The 22631-nt window shown below is 41.2% G+C and overlaps 1 protein-coding gene across 1 annotated transcript; it reads left to right on the top strand.

Moving 5' to 3' along the window:
• Positions 1–773: 773 nt before the first annotated feature.
• Positions 774–14043, top strand: IL20RA (interleukin 20 receptor subunit alpha). Its single transcript, XM_016204881.2, has 6 exons — positions 774–899; positions 6153–6331; positions 7530–7705; positions 8265–8409; positions 11051–11190; positions 13145–14043. The coding sequence occupies exons 1-6, from the start codon at positions 826–828 to the stop codon at positions 13934–13936; spliced, it is 1506 nt and encodes a 501-aa protein (XP_016060367.1). The 5' UTR covers positions 774–825; the 3' UTR covers positions 13937–14043.
• Positions 14044–22631: the final 8588 nt, after the last annotated feature.

Below are 22631 nucleotides of genomic sequence, written 5' to 3'. Positions count from 1 at the left end.
TACAGAGGATTTTTACAAACTAACCCTCTAGATATAGTTTTTCTTAGATCACAGTTATGTGAGGTTATCAGTGTCTGATTAAATAAATTGTCTTCTTTGACTGGTTTCTTTTCTATTTCTTGCTTTATACATATTTGTTAGAAAAGTTAACCCCAACTCCAATCTCTAAAACTCTGGCCTTTCAGGGCCATCGATTCTAAATTTTATTTCTATGTCTAATAATGGGATTATTTAGTTTTCTGCTGGTGCATAACAAACTACTCCAAAATAGTGGTTTAAAACAATCATTTTATTATTTCTCACAATTCTGCGGGTTAACTGGGACGGAAGTCGATTGGTTCTCCAGCTGGTCTCTTTCGGAGTCCCTGGTGCAGCTCCCGTCTGTGACAGCTGGGCCGGGCGCCCCCGTGCCTCCTCCGGGCCCTTGACTGAAAGGCTGGGCTCAGCCGGGACAACCGAACCTCTCCCTCGTCACATGGCCTCCCCACATGGTGTTTCCAGCGGGTAGCCCTACTTTCACATGGCAGCTCGGGACTTCCAAAGACAGAAGTGGAAGCTGCCAGGCCTCAAGGCTGAGCCCCAGAGTCACTTGTGCCACATTCTGTTGGTTGAAGTGAGCCAGTGTCAGCCCAGGTTGAGCTTGAGAGGAAGTCCACAGGGCACCGGTGCTGGAAGGCCACATCTGGGCACTGGCTCTTAGAGGCGTTATGTTTTCTATTTCCATTTCCTCCGCTAAGACCTTGATTTCTCTCTACTCCTTTTTCAGTTCCCTGTGTCCCTGGTGGTTTGCCTAAGCCTATAAATGTCACCTTCTTATCCATAAACATGAAGAATATCCTCCAGTGGAGTCCACCAGAGGACCTACAAGGAGAAGTTACTTATACTGTGCAGTATTTCATGTAAGTTGGTTCATTTTCCGTTTGGCTAATTTATAAGCATAAGACTCAGGCTCCTATTAATTATGTGAAGATAAACCATCTTTTTGTATTAAATAAGTATTTGAAAAGAAAAAATTTTTTAGATGTTTCATGTTAAGTTTTCTTGTTATGTTTTGTTAGGTTAAATTAGGAAACAGATTCTCCATGGAGACAGGAGCATTGGGTGCTGAGGCAAGGGCAAGTTATTTAAATGGAGAAAAGAAGTTGGTCAAAAGATTATTCTGTGGCTGAGCAAACAAGGAAATCCATCATCTCTGAAAACTCTAAACTTACTGGAGTTATAGACATTTTTAAGTTAAACTGAGAGCAAAATTATGTGCAAGTAGCTGTTCCTATTAAAGACAGTAGTGAATGGACATTTTTACTTTTCACCTCTGCCTCAAAACTCATTGCAAGCAAGAAAGAATGCAAATCAGATAGTGCTCATCTTCAAAACAACCAAGGAAATGGCCACAGCCCCCAAGCCACAAACTATGAGTTGTACAAGCCAAATACTGTGAAATCTGAAAGAAAACAACCACAGAAACTGGAAGTAAACCTACACCTTTTCAAACTCCAACAGCAGAAAATCATTTCACAAGAATAAATGTCACAGTGCTAAGAGGCTTACCTAACAGTCTAAGGATGTGGAATCTAAGGATTTCCACCACCGGAAATTGAGGAAATGTCCCCTTGGAGCCCCAGGTTGGTGCCACAGAATATCCCAGAAGGGGGAGCTAAAAGAGAAATCAGGTTCAAGCGATACATCCATTGTAGAAACTCAGTAGCAGCCCAGGGAGAAACCCGGAGTGAGCGGGGCAGGAGAGAGGGGAGGCAGCCCAGGAAAGTGCCGTCAGCCACATGGGCCTCCTGCTGTTGAAAACCTGAGGGTGGGCAGGCTCCCAGTCAAAGGAAATGATATAACTCTGATCATGATGGGGGGGGGGGGGGGCAGGCCCTCACTTCCGTACCCATTCACCTAATATTCTAAAAATAGATGGCCCCATTCAAAGAGCAATAGTCCCAAAGAAGCCAGCACGGCACCTGTCATAATTATTGGAAGGGAGAAAGAAGAAAAAACACACAAGTGAAAAGCTCCTGAAAGTGTTCTCATGGAAGCTGGAGAAAAATTCAGACGAATAATTGTCCGTAATTTGAGTCCATAAACAACATGTTTCTAAAGGTAAAACTTAAAAAAGAAGTAGCAACCTCTTCTCAAAGAAGAGATTCTAAGACCACAGGAAGAACTTTTTTAAAAGCAAGCGTGCAGAGTTTTTGAAAAAGATGGAAAATAAAAAACGTTAAATAGACTTAAAAATCTATTATAGCTAACTGTTAGTTGATGAAGTAATAACGACTGTCTGGAATTGCATATCATAAATGCATGTTATGGCAAGCAAAATCTTAAAAAAACAATAACAAGACATACCCTGGTGAAGTTATTGAACTTTAGGAAACTGAAATGATTTCTGGGCCATCCTAGCAAAAGCAGGACTCAAGTTGGGTCAGGGGATGCAGTGATTTCTGCCTGGCAGCACTGAGCAGAAAACTGATACATCTTCCGTGGGGAAAACAGGTGAGGCCCAAGACTCTTACCCAGTTCAACCAGTGTATTTTCAAGTAGGTGGGAATTTGGGATATCACTCCCCAGGGACCTGAGGGGAAAATAAATCAGTAACTAAAGATCATAGCCACCTGACCTAGAAAAAAGATGAACCTACATGAAGAACTTAGTAACAACAGCATGATGGTGTGAAAAAGACCAGCAGTTGCATTTAACAATCTAAATGTAGAACTGAGGCTAAATAGTGATGGGAAATATGGTTATTGAAATTTCTCATAAATAACGATAGAACAAATCAGAAGGTAGGGGAAGCCTATAAGTGTACTGCTTTTCATAGCAGGATACCATTAAATGTGACCTGAAATGAAATTACTTCACTTTAATAACTAACCCATATTCTTAATTTAAAAGATCTTTTAAAAATGAATATCTCTTGTGGTAATGAAACATTTGAACTATAGCAATTCCTTTCATTTCACTTCAGTTTCTCTTTTATATTAAAGTTTGAGTCAAGTTAAAGTTACTACTTTTATTAAAACCACGTGTGTGGTGTAATCTAGTTACTCATCTATCTCACTGTCCTCTAGTTCTATGTAAGCATAACGAGATGTCCAGAATCGTGTAGGCCAATATTCCAGAGTAATGGGTTTCAGAGTGATTTACTTTTCGGATTGTTTGAGTTTTTAAAAGAACAGTCATTTTTGTCTTTCAAAAAGAGTTCCAGCCACCAAAGACCGTGGAAGACTTCAGCTGCTAGTCATGACCTCATTCATCTAGAACCTCATTCTCATTTCTGAAGAGTTGCCCAGGAGCTGGGTTTAGGAAAGAAGATATCACTGTGCAAAGGGAAATGGCTCATGAGCATGCCCTTGCCTCCCTTTCCATTAGGTGGAGCAAAGAGCCTGCCCTGTCCTTCATATGTCTCTGTAATTCAGAAAAGGATTTTTTTTAAATGAGCAGATTCATCACTGCTCTGACAGCAGATAATTTAGATTGTGCAACTTCTGAAAAAGAATATTTAAAAACAAACTTAGGAGATGGAGAGGAATACAGGGCGGTGTATGTCACTGACAGGGCTCCAGGCTTATCTCGAGTCTGACAGTCCTGGTTCATAGCCAGGCTATGAACCTAGCTGGGTAACCTTGGGCACGTTACATATACTTCTGAGTGAAGTTTGTTTCCAAGTAAAAGATGAAATTTGAACAAAAGTTTAAATTATATCTGCCAAAATAATTTAATACAAAAAAATACATATAGCACTGAAAGCTCAAGCTTTGGCATCAGGGGAAAGTGGTACAATTCCCAGATATGCCTTTTACTAGTGATATGGACTTGAACAGTTGGTTCCCTTAATCTTGCTGAGCCTCCATTCCCTCATCTGTAAAGCGGGATAAAAATAATGGCACCTGCCACCTAGGGAAATTATGATAATTGAGTGAGATAAAGCGTGCAAATACTAAACACCATCTGGCACTCAATCAGCACCTGGTAAATGTTTCCTGCCAGTACCAGAAAGCAACCAGAGACCATTGAGGACCCCTCATGATGTTTTACCTTGCACCAACATCATTACTGGGGTATTTATTAAATGATCCATGTCTATCAGCTTGTCATACTTACAAAGCATTTTGTCCAGAACCCTCTAACGAGCCTTTCGCCTTCATCAACATCTGTCATGGGAAGCTGCCCTGCCCTTGGCCAAGTGAGGAAGTTTGAGAATGGAGGGTCCAGTATTTCTCGAAACACAAATTGAGACCTGTTGGTGGGACATGAAACCAATTTTGAGAGACATAACTAACATTATTTTCAATGGAAAGGATTGGAATGATATGGAGTAGATTGGAATGGAAAATAACAATGCATAGCACGTGGTAAAGTTTAGGTATTATAAAAGCTGTGTTTCAGTATATTAGATATATGTATGTTTTGTGAGCTGGGTCACAGAGTAAAATGTATTTCTTTATGTGGCTGACAGTCAGAATAAGTTTTAAAGTCCCTAGGCAATGGTGATCACTTGGATGGAGAAGTTAGTCAACAAGATGTGACGATAGCATTTCTAATGCCTCCTGAGAGGTAAACAGGAGACATTTACTTTTAGGAATCTTGCCATATTCGGAAGACACTTAATCTTTGACACTTGATAAAATTGACATTTTCTCCTTCTCAAGACATGATTTTTCCTTGCTTTTGTTATGTCTGTTTTTCCTTCTTTCTCTTTAGCTACTATTTCTTTTTATAGTAACACATCATCTGTATATTGTATAGTGTGTTCACCACCCCAAGTGAAGTCTCCTTCCATCACCATTTATCCCCCTTTACCCCCTGCTACCTGCCCACCCCCCTTTCCCTCTGGTGATCACCACACTGTCGTCTGTTTCTACGTGTACTTTGTATCCAACCTTTGAATGTTGATGCTCCTGAAATTTTATCCTAGGCTTTGCTTTGTCTCCTTGGGTAACTTCATTCGCTCCTGTACCTTCAGGGAGCAGCTTTATGCGTCGATTTCAAAGTCACTGCCTCCCACTCACGCCTCTCCTGAGCCCCAGGGTCTGTGGGTATCTGCATTTGGGTATCTTCTACATACCTCAAGCCCAGCATGTCAGCCGAACTCATTACCTTTCCTTCCTTCTACTCCCCACTCCCCATTTCCCAAACCCACTTTTCTTCGGTCTTCCTCATCTTGGTAAATGTTACCACTCTTTTGTCTCAGACAGAAAGAGACACCATCCTTAACTCATCTCTTCCATGCACTCAGTCACCAAGTCCTGTGTCCTGATATTTCTTCCTTTTGTTCTATCCTTAGTTCCACTGCCACCATCCTTGACTAAGCCACCTACATCTTCCACCTGGACTACTGCAGTGTCCCCTCAGCTCCCCTCCAGGCTGCCACTCCTAACTTATTACATTCTCCATGCTACCCCCAGAGTTGTCTTGCTAAAATCCTTACAGCCTGCTTGAACCCTTTCAGTAGCCACCCACGCAACCCTGTCTCTTTCCCCCGCTTATCTCCTGTCACCTAAACTCTCTATACCTCGGTCTCTCCCACCTAAAAATATTTCCCCCTCCCTCTTTACTATGGTGATTTGTGTTTTTAATAAAAGAACAACCTAGTTAATATCAGTCATTACCATCATCGCTATAATTATTGAAAATGCGGGTTTGGGCATGCACTTCAACCTTGTGAATTTTTTACCCAACCCCTTGATGATAAGTAGATTTTTAAATTTTATGAGAATGTCAAGGTAATTTTTCTTCCAAGAAAAAAAGATTACTAATTTTTCTTAAAACAACCCATCAAACTGGCCTTAGTATGCATGGTGGACTAGAAAATTACACAGATATAATTACTAGAAGAATTGATCACACAATATGTAAAGCTTTTACTGTAGCCCAAGAATAATAATAAAATAGATGCTTGCAAAATGAACTATCCACATTATAATTCACAGAAAAGAAAGGTGATTACAGAAACCCTGACTCATGTTCCTGACAGCTAATGAAAAAAATTGCCAGCAGCAAAGCAGATTCATTTTTATCTCAATGACAGGCACTTCTGTTGTTCTGAAGAGAAGGTCTTAAGTTCCATTCAATTTTATATAATGACTGTTTTCTTTCCTATTGTAAAGCATAGAGTGCACCTCATTATTAATTCACAGTTTCCTTCTCGGCAGATATGGGCAAAAAAAATGGCTGAATAAATCCGAATGCAGAAATATCAATAGGACCTACTGTGATCTTTCTGCTGAAACCTCTGACTATGAGCATCAATATTATGCCAAAGTTAAGGCCATTTGGGGAACTAATTGTTCGAAATGGGCCGAAACTGGACGATTCTATCCTTTCTTAGAAAGTAAGTAATGCAGTTGTCTGTTAAATACATATTACTGTCACACTCATCTGACCTCCTAGTGTTAAGTTTCAGCCTCACAGACAGCTTTGGCTGAGAAGCCAGTGCTCTGCTTGGCTCTGTTCTGCACTCTGCCCATCAGCTGGTGGAGTGAACAGCCCACGGTGCTCCTCCCTGCTGCATCCAGAGTCTCATCTTTAGAACGAAAGCTTTGGCCAAGTGACCTCTAAGATCTCTCCCAGATCCCAAATTGACGCTAGATGCCGATATCAAATTTTTATTTTACTTTATTATTTAGTGGAGACTATGTAATTTGAGGAACAACTGACAGATTTTTTTAAATGTTGTGGGTTTGTAAACCATTGAATATGTCCACGAGATTGATTGAAGGTTATTCTGATCACCAAACTAAGTCTTCTTGTTATAAACTTGGTGGTATGATGATGTAATTTCTAGGTGTAACTCGGAATTAAGGCAACATCTCCCTGGTATTTGCTTTTTCATTATTCCGTGCCCTGCTCTGTAGCTGGCTCTGGTAGAGGACTCACTCAGAGCCACTAGGGTGAAATGTACAAGTTCTCCTTAGGTCCTGAAGCTGGAGCCTTTCCCCTGGTGCCCTTCTAGCTCAGAAGCCAGCAGACTATGCCCTCAGCCAAATGCAGCACACCACCCCTCTTTCTGTTTCTCTACAGGCCAGGAGCTAAGAATGGATTTTACATTTATATAAATAGTAGTTGCAACAGAGATCATCATATCTGGACCATATGGTAAAATGTTGCTAACCTCTGGTCTAGACCATTCCATTCACATCTCCAAAGGTCTTTAGCAGTGCTTCATTTCTCCATGTCTGCTTTTTGCCATGTATCAAGTCATATTCATGTTGTTTATCACCAATTTTCCAAGTCACAGCAGTGTCATAAACAGTTTTCATTGCATTTACCATCATCAAGTACTATTTATCCATGTGACTGGGAAGTGAGTAAATGCAACTCCTCAATTGACTGTTTTAACCTTGTGTCAGGACACATGATGAAACGCTTGCTTCAAGCTTTCACATGCCTTGGGCCCACCTTAGAGCATTCTGAGGCATCTCAAATAAGAGGGTGGACTTTAGAGCTTTGATCCCAGTAGGATTAGACTATAGTTTTATCCAAGGCGATTTCTACATATGAACATAACTCCCTCTCCTCTCCCCTTTAAGCACAAATTGGCCCACCAGAGGTTGCTTTGACTGCTGATGAGAAATCCATTTCTGTTGTTCTGACGGCACCAGAGAAGTGGAAGACAAATCCAGAAGAAAGTTCCATTTCCATGCAACAAATATACTCTAATCTGAAGTATAATGTGTCCATATATAACACTAGATCAAACAGAACGGTAAGCCCAAAATGGAACGGGGCACATCATCTGTGTCACTTTTTGCTGGACCAAGCATCCCTGGTGCTTTACTTCTCTGCATGTGAAAATAGGAAGATGTGATATTAAAAACAAACGCCATCCAAGATGCAGTTAGAGCTATGTAGAAACTTAAAGACCTGTCTTCAGATTTCCTTTACAAAAACCCTGTTAATGGGGTTTGATGTTGCTGCTGGAGTAGTTGTCCACCTCAGTTGGATGGACAGCTTTTACTTGCATGACATCTGTCAGTCACTCTCCAAGAAAGAAAAACTGTTAGCAAGAACACAGCACAAAGCTGAATAAGAAATCCGTCCTTACGTTATCATTTAGCATTGTTCTCTGGATTATTCCATTTTCTGACCATGCTCTCCAGAGCTAAAGGAAAGGGGTATTTTAAAGCTGTTGTTGAAGAGAAAGTTTGTAGTCAGAGTAAAAGATTTCATGGTATCTCAGTCTTTTATTTCCTTGTAGAGTTATTTTTCTGGGGTGGTACTGGAAATCTTTGCCTGTAACTGATGTTCACAATTCCCTAACCTAGTGGTCTCAGTGGGTGACCAACGACACGCTGCTGCTCAGCTGGCTGGAGCCGGACACTCTGTACTGCGTCCGCGTGGAGTCCTTCATCCCAGCACCTCCTCGCCTCGCTCAGCCTTCCGAGGAGCAGTGTGTCAGTACTTTGAAAGGTAAGCTTCAGACCATCTTTGCTGCTCTGAGGAAGGAAGTCTGATGAAACTAGAAGGAATTATGGCAGCGTGGACAAAGTATTGGCAGGTCCATTTCTACCAGAAACAGGTTGAGGCAAAGGCAGAAACAGCCGTCACCAGAAATGCATTGAGCAGCCTGGGACACTGCCACTGAACTTGGCCAATGTCAGGGAGTGTTTTCACCCCCGTGGGGAACTCTCAGCACTAGTCCTAGTGTTTGCTGCCAACAAGCCTCTGCCTTGGAAAATAATAATCAGAAATTTTTACACATATCTTTTTTCTTTTTTAAAATTATAATCACTCCGGTCAGTAGAAGTTCTCTGGTCTTCAAGAACGTCAGACAGTTGTATTCCTAGAAACAAAGCATTATCTTAAAAACACTTTTTAAGACCAGAATCCTTTGCTCCCCCTCAGGAATACAAATTACAGGTTCTGCGAGTTGTATTCATATACCACTGGCAGGCTAGCCCGGGATCCACAAATCAGCACTGACCGCCCCACTCTTACAGTTGCTTCTCTCTCCTTTCCTTGATTTGTCTCATGTCTTCTGCACTCGGCTGCCAAGGAACTGTGAGCGAAGGCTCCTTCCTGTTAGGACACAGAGAGTTAGGAGCTTGGCATTTCTATAATCATTCTTCCCCCCAAGGGTGAGAGGACCTTGTACCCCAAACCTGAAAATTGAAAATAAATCCTGAAGTTGATCTTCACTGAATGGCTCTTTATCCATTCTTCTTCTTTTTCTCTCTTTCAAACTTGCTGGCCTAACACAAATGTCACAACCCTTTCCCCAAGCCTTGGTTCCATCCCCGGCTATGGGATAGGAACGGTGACAGACCCCTGCTCTCCTCTTCCCTCCTGCCTCCCACATTTCACGATGAAAATGTCCCGAGGAATAAAAAGGGAATTTGGGGAGTACAAATAAAAAGTGAAAAGCTTTATTTTTGAATCTATATTCTTATCAGAACCTTTCTCTTTAAAAATGAAGGGTTCTCTACCACATGTCACATAAAACTAAAATGCTAAGCAAGCAAAAGCCAAAACAACACAGATGAAGAAATCATTTTTGTATTTGGATAAAGTGCTCTGTTTATTAATAGCTTGATCAGTGGCCAAATGGTAGGAGTACACTTCCAGTGGCAGTCATTAAGCAGTTGGCAGAGTTAAGCAACTAGAGTACAGATTAAATTAAACACTTCCCCGTAAGACGATGGAGTGGCTTTCTAACCAGTTTAGGAGAGGGAACGAGTGAGGAGGCACCATTTCAGGTCCTGACCTCTTCCTTGGTACCCCAGCTGCTGAATCACCCCAGATACCTTTTCAAGACACTACAATGATGACCTACTTTAAAAAATAATTAGTATTCTCTCTTTTGGGACTACTTTTTGAAAAATACTTCTTCTCTCACAGTTCCCCAACCCCTGTAACACAGGTATGGTCTCTTAGGTTTATTGTAGCCAACATGTTCTAGTTGACACTAAGTGCCACCAGTCACTGGTCCCCTGGCTCCTTTTAATTAGGGCAAGTTCTGTCCAGAGACCAGGGATTGTATCAAGAGGGCTGGACTGAGTTGTAGCCTAAAGTAGGAGCAGGTGATCCCCAGCCACCTGCAACATCTGCATTGTGGTGTTGGCGCCTTTCTCTGTGGAACCTGATGACAGGTGTGCTCTTCAGGAATTGGTCAGGGTAGAAGAACCTGCAGTTGGACCCCCGTACCTAGTCACCTGTTTTACTCAAGTTACTAACTCAAATGCTAATCTCATCTAAAACATGCCTTCACAGAAATATCTAGAATAATGTTTGACCAGATATCTGGGTACCATGGTTCAACCAAATTGACTCATAAAATTAACCATCACAACTTCCAAGTACCCCTTAGGAGCTTAACAAATAGAAGTTAGTCACAGTGATCCCTGTTCACCAACTGTATGCTCTGATCATTGGTGGGCTAGGACTACTTTTCTTAAAACTATTTACCAGGTCTTTTCATTCCCTATAAGCTTTTACTCATCATGAGCCCAAAGCACAAAACCGAGAAAGGAGTTACTGCCGTTCTCAGCACACATCAGCTCAGCCACCTCCCTACACACATCCCCAAGCTCCAGACATACCCAGGAAGTCTGGTCAATGAGCATGAGGGTAGTTCTGATGGTCAGACAGAGGGTGACACCGTATGTTCCTGTCCTCTACTGAATATATGAAAAAGATTGAGTCAAATGAGTGACATGGAAAAGTAGAGCTGCCTAGTGGGATCTTTACAAGAGGCTTTTGTCATTTGGTTTGGAGAGCTGTGAGTTGACTGAATTTCAGGCACATTTATATTCAAGTATAAAAATCAACATGAAACTTATAGTCAGACATAAACTGTTAGAATATATGCTGACTTGAGTGGTTAATGCATCTTTACTGTAAAGATTTGAGACAGTCCAGATGATTTCTTAAGACCACCTATTGTCAGAGGCAGTAAGAATTCGGAGACCCCTTCTAACATTATTTATAAAAGAAAAAACTGAATTCTTAAATGTAAGTGATCTGCCCAAAGCCTCTTGACATTGCCAATGGTTTACCACCACACCAAATTACAACTATCTAACCCCTTACCCCCCCCCTTTTTTTTTAACAGATCAAACAGCAGCATTGAAAATTAAAATCATCTTCTGGTATGTTTTGCCCATATCTGTTACTGTGTTTCTCTTTTCTGTGATGGGCTTCTCCGTGTACAGATACATCCATGTTGGCAAAGAGAAACACCCAGCAAATCTGGTGAGTACTTAGTGTGGCAGGACTCATTATAAAACACACCTCCAGGAGGTGGAAAGGAGGCTCCAGAACAGATGCCATTTCTTTTAAGGACAGAGTGAGAGTGTAAGGTTAAAGAGCTGATGAATTAAAAAGCACTTTCTTTACTAGACTAATTCACTAACATAATCAAAGAGGAAGAGTCCTTAGTGTTGACAAAGATTTTAGGTTTAATGACCAGACTAGACTAGGTCTTGAGGTACGAGACAAATTAAGTCACAATCCATGCCCTTCCAGAGGTTCAAGTCTAGTTGGGGACAAGAATTTCAAAATGATCTGTTATGGCTAAGATGAAAGCAGGCACTGAGGGTGCCAGGGGTACAGGGAGGGCACTGAAACTCAAATGGGGGATCAGGAGAAGTTTCTTTCCTGGGCTTGGTTATGAAAGATGAATAAGAGTTAGGGACCTACTGCTGGCAGAAGGAACATCAGGGGCAAGGTGAATAACTGGGAAACCACACAGTATTGCTAAATCATAAGGTTCCTGATGAGGAGGTGTGGAAGGTGAGACTGGAGAGTGGCTGGTAAGGCGCAGGTGACGAGAGAATTGGGCTGTTATTATAAGGAGGTTGGACTCTATTGTGGCAAAGAAATCTCTGTAGGGTTTTGCCTTGGGAGTGTCACAGTCAATGTTGTGTTTTAGATTCAACTGCATATTGGGTCTAAGACAACATTAGAGGGCGTGAGACTAGAAGAAACAAGTAAAGCGACTAGGAGACTGCCAGTTTTCTAAAGGAAAGAAGATGAGAGTCTGAAAGAGTAGAGTGGGATGTAGGGCTGGAGGCAAAGATATTGACTGGAAGCACATTTAGGAGGAAAATGGCCAGGACCTCATCATTCACAGTAAGCTTAGAACCAAGAATATAAAAGGAATAAACTTTATGCTTCTGGCCCATGCACTGAAGGGGTTTGAAAGGTTGAGCATATTTTAACAGTAAAATAATTTCTTTGGGAGTTATAAAATATATATTCACATGTACATGATGCATACATGTATTCCTGTTAATTCAGTTTAAAAATGGTTCTATGAATCTGCCTGCATTTAGGGTTTGGAGATAACATTTTAATGGCATAGAGAGCCCATTCCCGGGAGGAAAATTCACAGAATTGACCACAAGTGATTTTTTGAAAACGAAAGTTTTGTAAAAGAATGAAGCTGAAGGACCTGTTTCATAATGTTAAATGAAATCACATCATAGATTAGACAATGAGGATTGTAACATAACTCCTCATTGGCTATCTGAGCAGGCACCTCCCACATATCCCCAGCAACATTTCATCTGATACAAGTTTTCCTGACATGATTTAGAATTTCTCTATCTGCCATAAAATGGCAAATGGACTTCCCTTTTTGGCTTTATTATAGCATGATTCGATTGGCATGTGGGGCAGTAAGTAACACCGTCTCTGCTCATGTCCTTATCTCCCTTTTCACATCCAGTTTTCATGCCCACCCATATGTCATGTCCAGACTGTATCCAAAAAAGGGCTGGGAGCCAGGGGAACCACAGCTTATTAACAAATACACAGGAAACTGTCATTAACAAAGCAATTTCAAAACCTCTCTCTCAGTTCTCACCACGTTTTATGTGGCAAAAGTTCTGATTTTGTAAGGCTCGAGAAATCAAATAACTCCCTGAGTTTCCTCAGCCAGTTAGAGGAGAGGGCAGGCACACCCTTGCCTTTGACCTGGACAGACACCCACCCGGTGAACCACTTTTCACGTCCATATACTTTTTGTGTCTTGTCTCCATGTGACTGAGATTTCCTGTGTATTCCAAGCATACCTTTCACTTCCATGAGTTGGTAAGAATAGATCTTTAAAACTCTCTGATGACAGTATAAGTTCTACTTAACAGCTGTTTTTAATGTCTCTCTAAAGTGAAAAGGTGAAAACCATTCTCTTCTCTCTTTATAGATTTTGATTTATGGAAATGAACTTGACAAAAGATTCTTTGTACCTGCTGAAAAAATTGTGATTAACTTTATCACCCTCAATATTTTGGAGGATTCTAAAATTTCTCATAAGGATATAAATATCATGGAGAAAAGCAATGATGTATCGGACCTGCCTGAGCCCAGCAGGGACCAGGAGCCCCATCAGGAGGAAATGGAGGTGAAGCACTTAGGGTATGCTTCACATTTGATGGACTTTTTCTGTGACTCTGAGGAAAGCTCCAAGGAGACTTCCCTGACCCAGCAAGAGCCACTCAGCAGAACAATACCCACAGATAAAATAGTCATTGAATATGAATATAATGTGAGAACTACCGACATTTCTGTGAGGCCTGGAGATCAAGAGCTCAGTTTGCAGGAGGAGCTGTTCCCACAAGGAAAATTATTTGAGCAACAGGCAGCTTTGGCAGACTCGGGTCCACAAACACTACTGTATTCATATATCCCTCAACTCAGAGACTTGGGCCACCTCCCAAAGGAGCATGTGGACCCAGAAGAGGGGCCAGAAGAAGACCCATCGACCACACTGGTCGATTGGGACCCTCAGACTGGCAGGCTGCGTATACCTTCATTATCCAGCTTTGAACATGACTCAGAAGGATGTGAGCACCCTGAGTACAAGGAGCTCGCAGATGAGGGCCTTTTGTCTAGACTCTACGACGAGCAGGCTCCAGACAAGCCACTGGAAGAAGACAAAACCTATCTGATGCAATTCTTGGAGGAATGGGAATTATATGTACAAATGGAAGACTAACACCCACACTTCCCTCTCTGCCTGACCCCTACTGTTACTAGGCATGTGAGTGCGAACATCTGAGTGACCAAACAATAAAGTGCCTGGGATGAAGTTTACCTATATTTTTCTGTGTCAGTGAGAACTCCTTATTTCTTCTCTCTCTTCTCATAGCACTTGTTTCATTCTGCCTCGTATGGGTGGTTGGTTCATGCCTGTGGTTCATACAGTGATGGCAGGCAGCTGGAGTGCAGTGGCTGACCCATTGCTTTGCCCCAGTAAGTATGTGAAAGTGTTTGCCCAATGGGATGCAGAATGTATTTAGGTGGGTGTACTATGGCCCCTTTGTTATTTTCTAACAAGCACACTTGCACAGTTATTTTCTGGGCACTTAAGTCTATAACACTGTAAAAAATATTTCATGTTAGAAGAATGAGATATTTAAAGCCGACAAATATCACTAAGTAGGTCACACTTAAGGACCCCAACCTGCCATTAAACCGTAATTTTATATGTTCAAAGTGAACAAATCAAGGTCTTCTTGATACCACATACTTTATGAGAAGTTCTGTAGTGTGGACGTAAGTTGTTATTTTGTAGTCAGAAAATGTCCTCTCAATAACTTAGTAGGGGCTTTTTAGTAGGGGACTAGCCTGAAAGAAAATACCACATTTTATAATAGTATATTACATTTATTTCTGGAAGAGTTTTTTTTTTTTTAAATATATCTTTATTGATTTCAGAGAGAGGAAAGGAGAGGGAGAGAGAGAGAGAAACATCAGTGATGAGAGAGTCATTGATCGGCTGCCTCCTGCATTCCTCCAACTGGGGATGGAGCCCACAACCCGGGCATGTGCCCTGACCGGGAATCGAACCCTGATCGCCTGGATCCTGGTCAACGCTCAACCCCTGAACCACGCCTGGCCAGGCTGGAAGAGTTTTTTTAATTAAATTTATTGAGGTGATATTGGTTAATAAGACCATATAGGTTTCAAGTGTACATTTCTATGATACATGATCTGTATATTGCATTGTGTACTCACCACCCAAGGTCAACTCATCTTCCATCACCATATATTTGGCCCTCTTTACCCTTTACTGTCCCCCACCCCTTACCCTCTGGTAACCACCACACTGTTGTCTGTGTCTATGAGTTTCCATTATATCCACGTATGAGTGAAATCATATGATTCTTAACTTTTCCTCACTGACTTATTTTGCTTAGCATAATATTCTCAAGGTCCACCTATGTTGTTGCAAATGGCATATTTCCTCCTTCCTCATGGCTGAGAGTGTTCCAAGTGTACATGCACCACCTCTTCTTTATCCAGTCCTCTATCGAAGGACACTTTGGTTGTCTGCATGTCTTGGCCACCATGAATAATGCTGCAGTGAACATAGGGCTGCATATATCTTTGCGAATAAATGTTTTCCAGTTTTTCTGTAGACACCCAGCAGAGGGGTTGCTGGGCCACATGGTAACTCTTCTAAGGAAGCTCCATACTGTTTTCCACAATGGCTGTGCCAGTTTACATTCCCACCAGCAGTGAATGAGGGTTCCTTTTTCTCCACAACCTATCTAACCCTTTTTACCACCTGCCTTGTTGATAATAGCCATTTTAACAGGTTTGAGGTGGTATCTCGTTGTAGTTTTGTTTTGCATTTCACTAACAGCTAGTGAAGTTGAACATCTTTTCACATATCTGTGGGCCATTTGTATGTTTTCTTGGGAGAGGTGTCTGTTCAAGTCCTCTGCCCATTTTTTAATTGGATTGTTTGTTTGGTGTTGAGCTACAATGTTCAAAACAGCATGGTATTAGCAGAAAAACACACAAACAGACCAATGGAACAGAATTGAGAGCCCAGAAATAAAACCACATGTATGTGGGCAAATAATTTTTTATAAAGGAGCCAAAAACACAATGGAGAAAAGAACACCTCTTCAATAAAGGGTGCTGAGAAAATTGGGAAGCCATAGGTGAAAGAATGAAACTAGATTACAGTTTGTCCCCATATACAAAAATTACTTCAAAATGGATCAAAGACCCGCCTGGCTGGTGTGGCTGAGCAGTTGAGCATCGACCTAGGATCCAGGAGACCTCGTTCAATTCCCAGTCAGGGCACGTGCCCAGGTTGCGGGCTCGATTCCCACTCGGGGCCCTGCCGGAGGCAGCCGATCAATGACTCTCATCATTGACGTGTCTCTCTCTCTCTCCCTTCCTCTCTCTGAAATCAATAAAAATATTTTTTTAATGTGACATAATTTACTGTGGAAACTAAAGTGTACCATAAAACAATACCTTCCTAGTTAAATTCCAGTAACTATTCCAATCTCCTTCACCACTCCCTTAGAAAATTCAATTCTACAATCACACTGCATTCAAGTATGACAGAATCAATTAAGTTGAACTATATGAAATTATTGCTATTTGACTGTTTTTGACCTGCAGAAACAGCAATTTCATATGATTTACCTTAATATATATTTGTCTTAATCGCAAACCCATAGTCCATTGAGGCTCTTTCAGGAAAACAGATATCCATATTTCCTTATTTATATTTTTGGCACAGGCAGACAACCCTGGTAAGAGAGATGGATTCTGGAGTCATGGTCTTTTGAGATTGTCCACAAATCCAAACAGTTTCTAATCTAATGGTTTAATTTAGAGCATAATTGTATTAACTAGAGTGTTCTGTTCTTCTCAATCTTTGTAAAAATGATTCTGCCAGTTTTGAAGAACAGATTTATAATACTGACTGTAAAAGAAGATCAGGAGTGGGAAAGAATAAGTTGTTACTAAGAGCAAAAGAGAAAGCGATCGATGATAGTTTGGCTTATTTATTTCATTCACAAAATGTGAATAGCACCTACTGTGTCTTACAGTACCCTCACCTGTGAAATAGGGGTGACCACTCCCTCAGGGTTGTTCTGAGGATGAAAGAGTTAGAATATGGAAGGCACTTAGAACAGTGCCTGGCACATAGCGAGTGCTATGTAGTGTTTGTTGTCACCATTATCAAAGCCAGAGCATGTGCCCTTTAGACACAGGACTATTTCACTTCGGAGGCAGACTTTGCCTCACTGTTTTTCTTACCTGAAAGTACAATAGTAATTTGCTTCCCACTTTATGCCTTCAGATTGAAATCCATCAGCGGTTTTGTAAAAGGGAATCTAATTCTGAGATGCTTTTACCTCTCTTGTCAGTCTAAGCATGTCAGAAGTATTGAGCATTTTTAAAATTCTTTTGCTTCAGTACTTTGCAACATATGTACATGTGCGCGCGCGCACACATGCATATTGAAACATGAGCATACAATAGGCATTTCTGTAACACATTCTTAGACGCGGTGGATCTGTGGGTGGTAGCTGCCTGTTCCCCTAAAACTGTCTCTGGTACTTTGCTAAATTTGGAAGTAGGTGAGGTGTTTTCTCCCTTACTTCCCCAGCATATTTCTTTTGATTTCTCAATCTATCATTCTCTGGACTCGGTGGTGCTTGGAGGCTTCCCACCATCTCAGAAGGTGGACATATGGCTCATGTTTATGTTTTCACTCACAGGCCACAGAGACAAACACTGATGGGGATGAAAACCATCCACTGTTTGCCTGTCTGTGGAACTGACTTCTGTGGGACATATGGATTAGCCACTGCTCATATAGTTAAACTGGTTTATATATTATTTTGTCTTCAGAGAGAGTGAATTTTTCCCCAATCTGAAACTGATTTGAAATACAGACACTTCAGAGTATTTGATGGGGGAGGAGGGAGCAATGGGAATTTTAACCCCAGGTCCAAAAAAGAAGGCATGGGTCTTTACTAAATATTGGATCTTTACTAAATTTGTTGATTTGTAGTTTTTTTTTAAAATGGCCCAATGTTACCCCAATAAATTAAATTTAAAAAAGAAAAAAGAAAAGGATTTGGCAGCATTTGACTTAACAAAAGTTATGTGGACAAAGGAAAACAAACCTTAGAATTTTTCAAATTGATCGAGTGATCGGTTAGCAAAAGGGTCAGTGTTCTTCCATATGACTGAAAGTATAGACTCTGAAGAAAGAAGCTTTGGTCAAAGTCCAGCTCAGTCACCTATTAGGCTTGCACCTTAGGATATTTGCTTAACCTCCTGGGACTAAATTCCCTTATCTATGAGATGGGATAATAATTGTACCTACCTCCCAGCGTTACAGGAGGTTTAAATGAATCAGTACATTTAAAGTGCTTAGAAGAGTGCCTGACTCAAAACAAGTGCTCAACCAGCGACAGCAATAAAATTAAACACTATGATGCATGTAGAAGAATTTTCATAGAAGCCTTACTCATTTTTTAAAAACCTTGAAAAAACACTAATATTTATGAGCTGGAGAAAGCTGTAAAAATGAATGAAGTACACCTGTAGAGGTCAACACAAGTGAATCTCTCAAACATGTTGAGCAAAAAGAGATCCCTGGAAGAATAATCCATTTATCTAAAACCTCAAAACATATTAGACATGCAACTATAAGTCCCAGAACATACAAAATTAAACACTATTCATACACATGTGGTAAAAGTATAAAGAAAGCAAGGAAATGATTAACATGAAGTTCAGGATCATGGTTCCCCATGGCCTTGAAGGAGATGGAAACACACACAGCTCACGGGCTGCAGTGGGACTGGTAACGGTCTCCTTAAACATAGAGACAGGTTGTTTGACTACTCTTGTTCAAAGTGGCATTACACATGCTCCAATGGATGTATTTAATTAAGAAAAACAATAACTGAACCTCAAAGCCCCTGGGTTTTGTGTCATCCTCACAGGTCCCATAGTCGGTGTCAGCTTTGTACCATCGGTCAAGGCGTTTAGAATGATGAGAGTTGCTACACATTTCCCCTTGGAAGTCAGAAGCGAGTATATTTCTGGTTATATTCTGTTTACAACGCTGCTTAGTTTCCAAAGTTTTGCGTCAAATTCTGATGGGGAAGAACCGCCAGCAGGTTGGTTCGTTGGGTTTCGAGGGTGAAGGGCATGTGCTGGAAGCGTTGGCCTTGCTGAGCGCGGCCAGTCCACAGAGGGAATACCCCAGGGCGGGCGGGAGTGGGGAGGCCACGCGATTCACAGAGACCCCTGAAACGCAAGCACCATCTCCTCATAAGCAGCACGAATTAATCAATAATAAGCTCATGCCCCTCTGGGCGTGGCTCAGCGGTTGAGCATCGACCTAGGATCCAGGCGATCGAGGTTCGATTCCTGGTCAGGGCACAGGCCCGGGTTGCGGGCTCGATCAATGACTCTCTCATCACTGATGTTTCTCTCTCTCTCTCTCTCTCCCTCTCCTTTCCTCTCTCTGAAATCAGTAAAGATATACTTTAAAATAACAATAATAAATAATAATAATAATAATAAGCTCGTAAGCAGGCAGGCATCCCCACTGACAAAAATTACAGTGTGAGCAAGTCCCTTCCCTACGAAGCCGCTAACAGCTGAGCTCTGCCAGCTGATCCCAGTAGCAAGGAAGAAGGATTCGGAGTGTTCAATGCTCGGCCCTTGCACGTCAGCTAACTGTCCCGTCTGAAACAAGCTCGCCGTGGTTGCAAATGGCCAGTGGCCATTAGCAAACGGAATGCTTGCTTTTCCTAAATCCCATGGTTCCTGCGCGCGTGTTGCCACTGGCTTCCAAAATGAAAGGTTTGTGGAATTACAGATGAAGACACTTTCAGGTGGCAACACCTTTCCTCTGCCATGGTGGTGAACTTTAAACATTTAACTTTAACAAAGGAAATATGAACAGAAGTATAATTAAGAGGTTTGCTAATAGTTCTTCTTAGCAACCCACATTATCTAAATCCTAATCTCAGGAATCTGGAGCCTATGTTCGTTCTGAGCGTCCCAATTTAACAAAGTCTCCAACCAACGAGAAAACGTCTCAAAGAGGGTCTGCAGCCAGGACAGAAGGGGAAGTGTGGAGGGAACCCAGGATTTAGTAAAGCTCTGGGAGCTGCCCCGTGCAAAGGACGTTCCTATGAATGAGGGCATTACATGTGTTTGTTGCTTCGGAGAATGGAATTAGGACACTGTTTGGGAATAGCTGGAAGGCCGAGTTCAGTCCAAGGCAGGAAGGCCTTTCTATAACTAAGTGGTAGCTCAGGTCTTACCCAGGTGAGGCCCTGAGTTCCCTGCCCCGGGGAGAGTTCAGGCGTAGGCTGCTTTCTGCTGGAGCTTTTACAGAGAGGCCCCTCCTCGGTGGGGCTGGGGGTGGGAATAGGTTGTCTCTAAGGTCTCTTACATCTCTCAGCACCTACCATGTAAAAACAATATTTGAAACCATCTTTATTTCCCCATTTTTTCCTTCTTTCCTTCAGGCAGTTCACTGGCTAGAAACTCATGCTTTGTTTTTTTATAAATTGCTGCAGAGCTACCCTTCGTGAATAGCTCAGGGGAGCCGAGTGGTGCTCTCCCTTGACTGTGATACACAGGAGCTTAGAAATTCTCACCTGAAGCTCTTGGCACAAGATAGACAGTTCTGAGCTCTCGCCTTTACGAGAAAGTCACTTGAAGCCTAGAAACATCATCTTTTTAAAAAATTTCCCCTTTTCATTGCTATCTTGCTTAAGCAAGTCCCTTTCATTATCTTTTACCTTAATTAAGTTTTGGGGTTGTCAGAAAAGGGAATACTGCAGACAAATAGGCTCAAAGGCCACCTCATTTCCATAAATCTCTTGGGACTCAGAGCAGAACTAGACGTTACTGGAACAACTGTGTATCCGAGAAGTACAAATACATAATAGATCAATAGCAGTTTACATTTGAAAACATTGCCCATATCACCCTTCAATCTAAATGAATATTGTTTGTTTTCATCCCAATTATCCAGAAAACCCCCAGACAGCTAACATTAGAATGGAGGTTTCTTTGCTGGCGGTACCAGAGTAAGCTGTTAAGTATAACTTAGCCAGTACCTCATTTCTTACTGCACTCAAGGTCTCAGGTATGCAGCACTCAGCTTGAATTCGTGATGAACAAACAAATGCATTGAAAAGCATGAGCAAAGACATAGGCATTTAAGTGCACACTATACTTAAGGAATGTAAATAAACATTTTCAATGTATAATCAACATATTACTTGATTTTTAGAATGTGAACTCCTTGAAGCCAGGGATTTTTATTTTTTATTTTTTCACTGTCATGTTCCTAGCACCTAAAACAGTGTTTACCTTATAGTAGTTCCTCAATAAATATTTGCTAATGGTATGTATGAATTAATGAATCTTAAAAATTATATAAATTAGTGCCCAGAAATAAACCCACACAAATACATTTAACTGATCTTTGATCAAGCACAAAGGCAATTCAACAATCTAATGGAGAAAGGATAATATATTCAACAAATGTTTTTGGAACAACTGGCTATCCATATGCAAAAAAAAAAAGATTCTAGACAAAGACCTTCCTCCTTTCACAAACATTTATTTAAAATGAATCATAGACCTAAATTTAAAATGCAAAACTATAAAACTTACAGAAAAAAAACATATGTGACCTTGGGTTTGGCAATGAGGTTTTAGTTACACCACCAACAGCACAATGCAGAAAGGGGTTCTTGGCCAAGGACAGGGCAAATGCTAAGTCTCTGAGATGTACATGCACTTGCACTTTGAAGAGAAGGTCAGAAAGAAGGTGGCTGGGAAAGAGTTAACCAGGAGGAGCCTAGAAGGAGAGATGGGCAGGGAGCAGGTAAAGACCAGGAGCCTTGTAGCAGCTATAAGGCAGTTGAGTTACACTTTAATGACAATGGGAAGCCATTAGAGTTTTATGCAGATGACTGATATGATTTGATGCAGTCAATAAATGTCAGTTAACTCTGAATCTGAACGACTTTTTGATGGTAGATAATGGGCACCTTCACGTTAAAAAAGAGAGCACAGAAGGAGAAAATGAGTTGTTTGGTTTTGGGGGAGGTGATTTTGTTTTTTATTTTTGCATTTGTTTTATTTTGCTGGGAGTTTGGAGTAAAGCATAAGTTTTTTCTGAGGAATACTAACTTGGAGATACCTGCACATGTGCAGATAGATGCCAAGGTGGTGTTTGGGAATATTTGTTGAAGGATTGGGGGAAAGGCTGAACTCAGGAATTCATCACTCTCATAAATTAGAATCGGAGGGAGAATTAGCTGAGGGAGAGTACAGACTACAAGGAAGGCAAGTCAAACACAGAGTCATGGGAAATGCAGAGGAACAATGTTTAGAGGTAGGAGGGAATGGAGAAATTATAACTTTGGTCAAGCAAAGGAACAGAAAACCTAAAGTGAGCAATTACTGTAGATACAGCAACTAAAATGAAGACTCAGGATGAAAGGAACTAATATGAAGAATTCAGTAGAAGCAATACAATACTGTGTCTTCTGTGTTGACAAAATCAGGTCCCACTGAAGGGGCCAGTTGAAGCCAGGGGCAGAGCTATGGTCAAAAAGACATTGGGTTCCAGAGACTTTATCTTACAAAAATCCTTGAGCAAATGCCCAAGAATATAACTATAAGATGTCCATCGCTGCATTTCCAACAATAAAAGATTAATTAAATTAATTTTATTTTACCCATACAAGGCACAATTTGGCAGCCATTAAAATAAAGGAACATGTTCACGTTACTATGTTAAGCAGGAAAATGTTAAAAAGTGATCAAATGTATCCATGTTTACAAATATACATGTACATATTTATAAGTATATACATATAAAT

This window comes from Miniopterus natalensis, chromosome 5, assembly GCF_054644295.1.
Source record: "Miniopterus natalensis isolate mMinNat1 chromosome 5, mMinNat1.hap1, whole genome shotgun sequence".
NCBI classification, from domain to species: domain Eukaryota; kingdom Metazoa; phylum Chordata; class Mammalia; order Chiroptera; family Miniopteridae; genus Miniopterus; species Miniopterus natalensis.
This window is presented reverse-complemented; position numbering and strand designations above follow the sequence as displayed.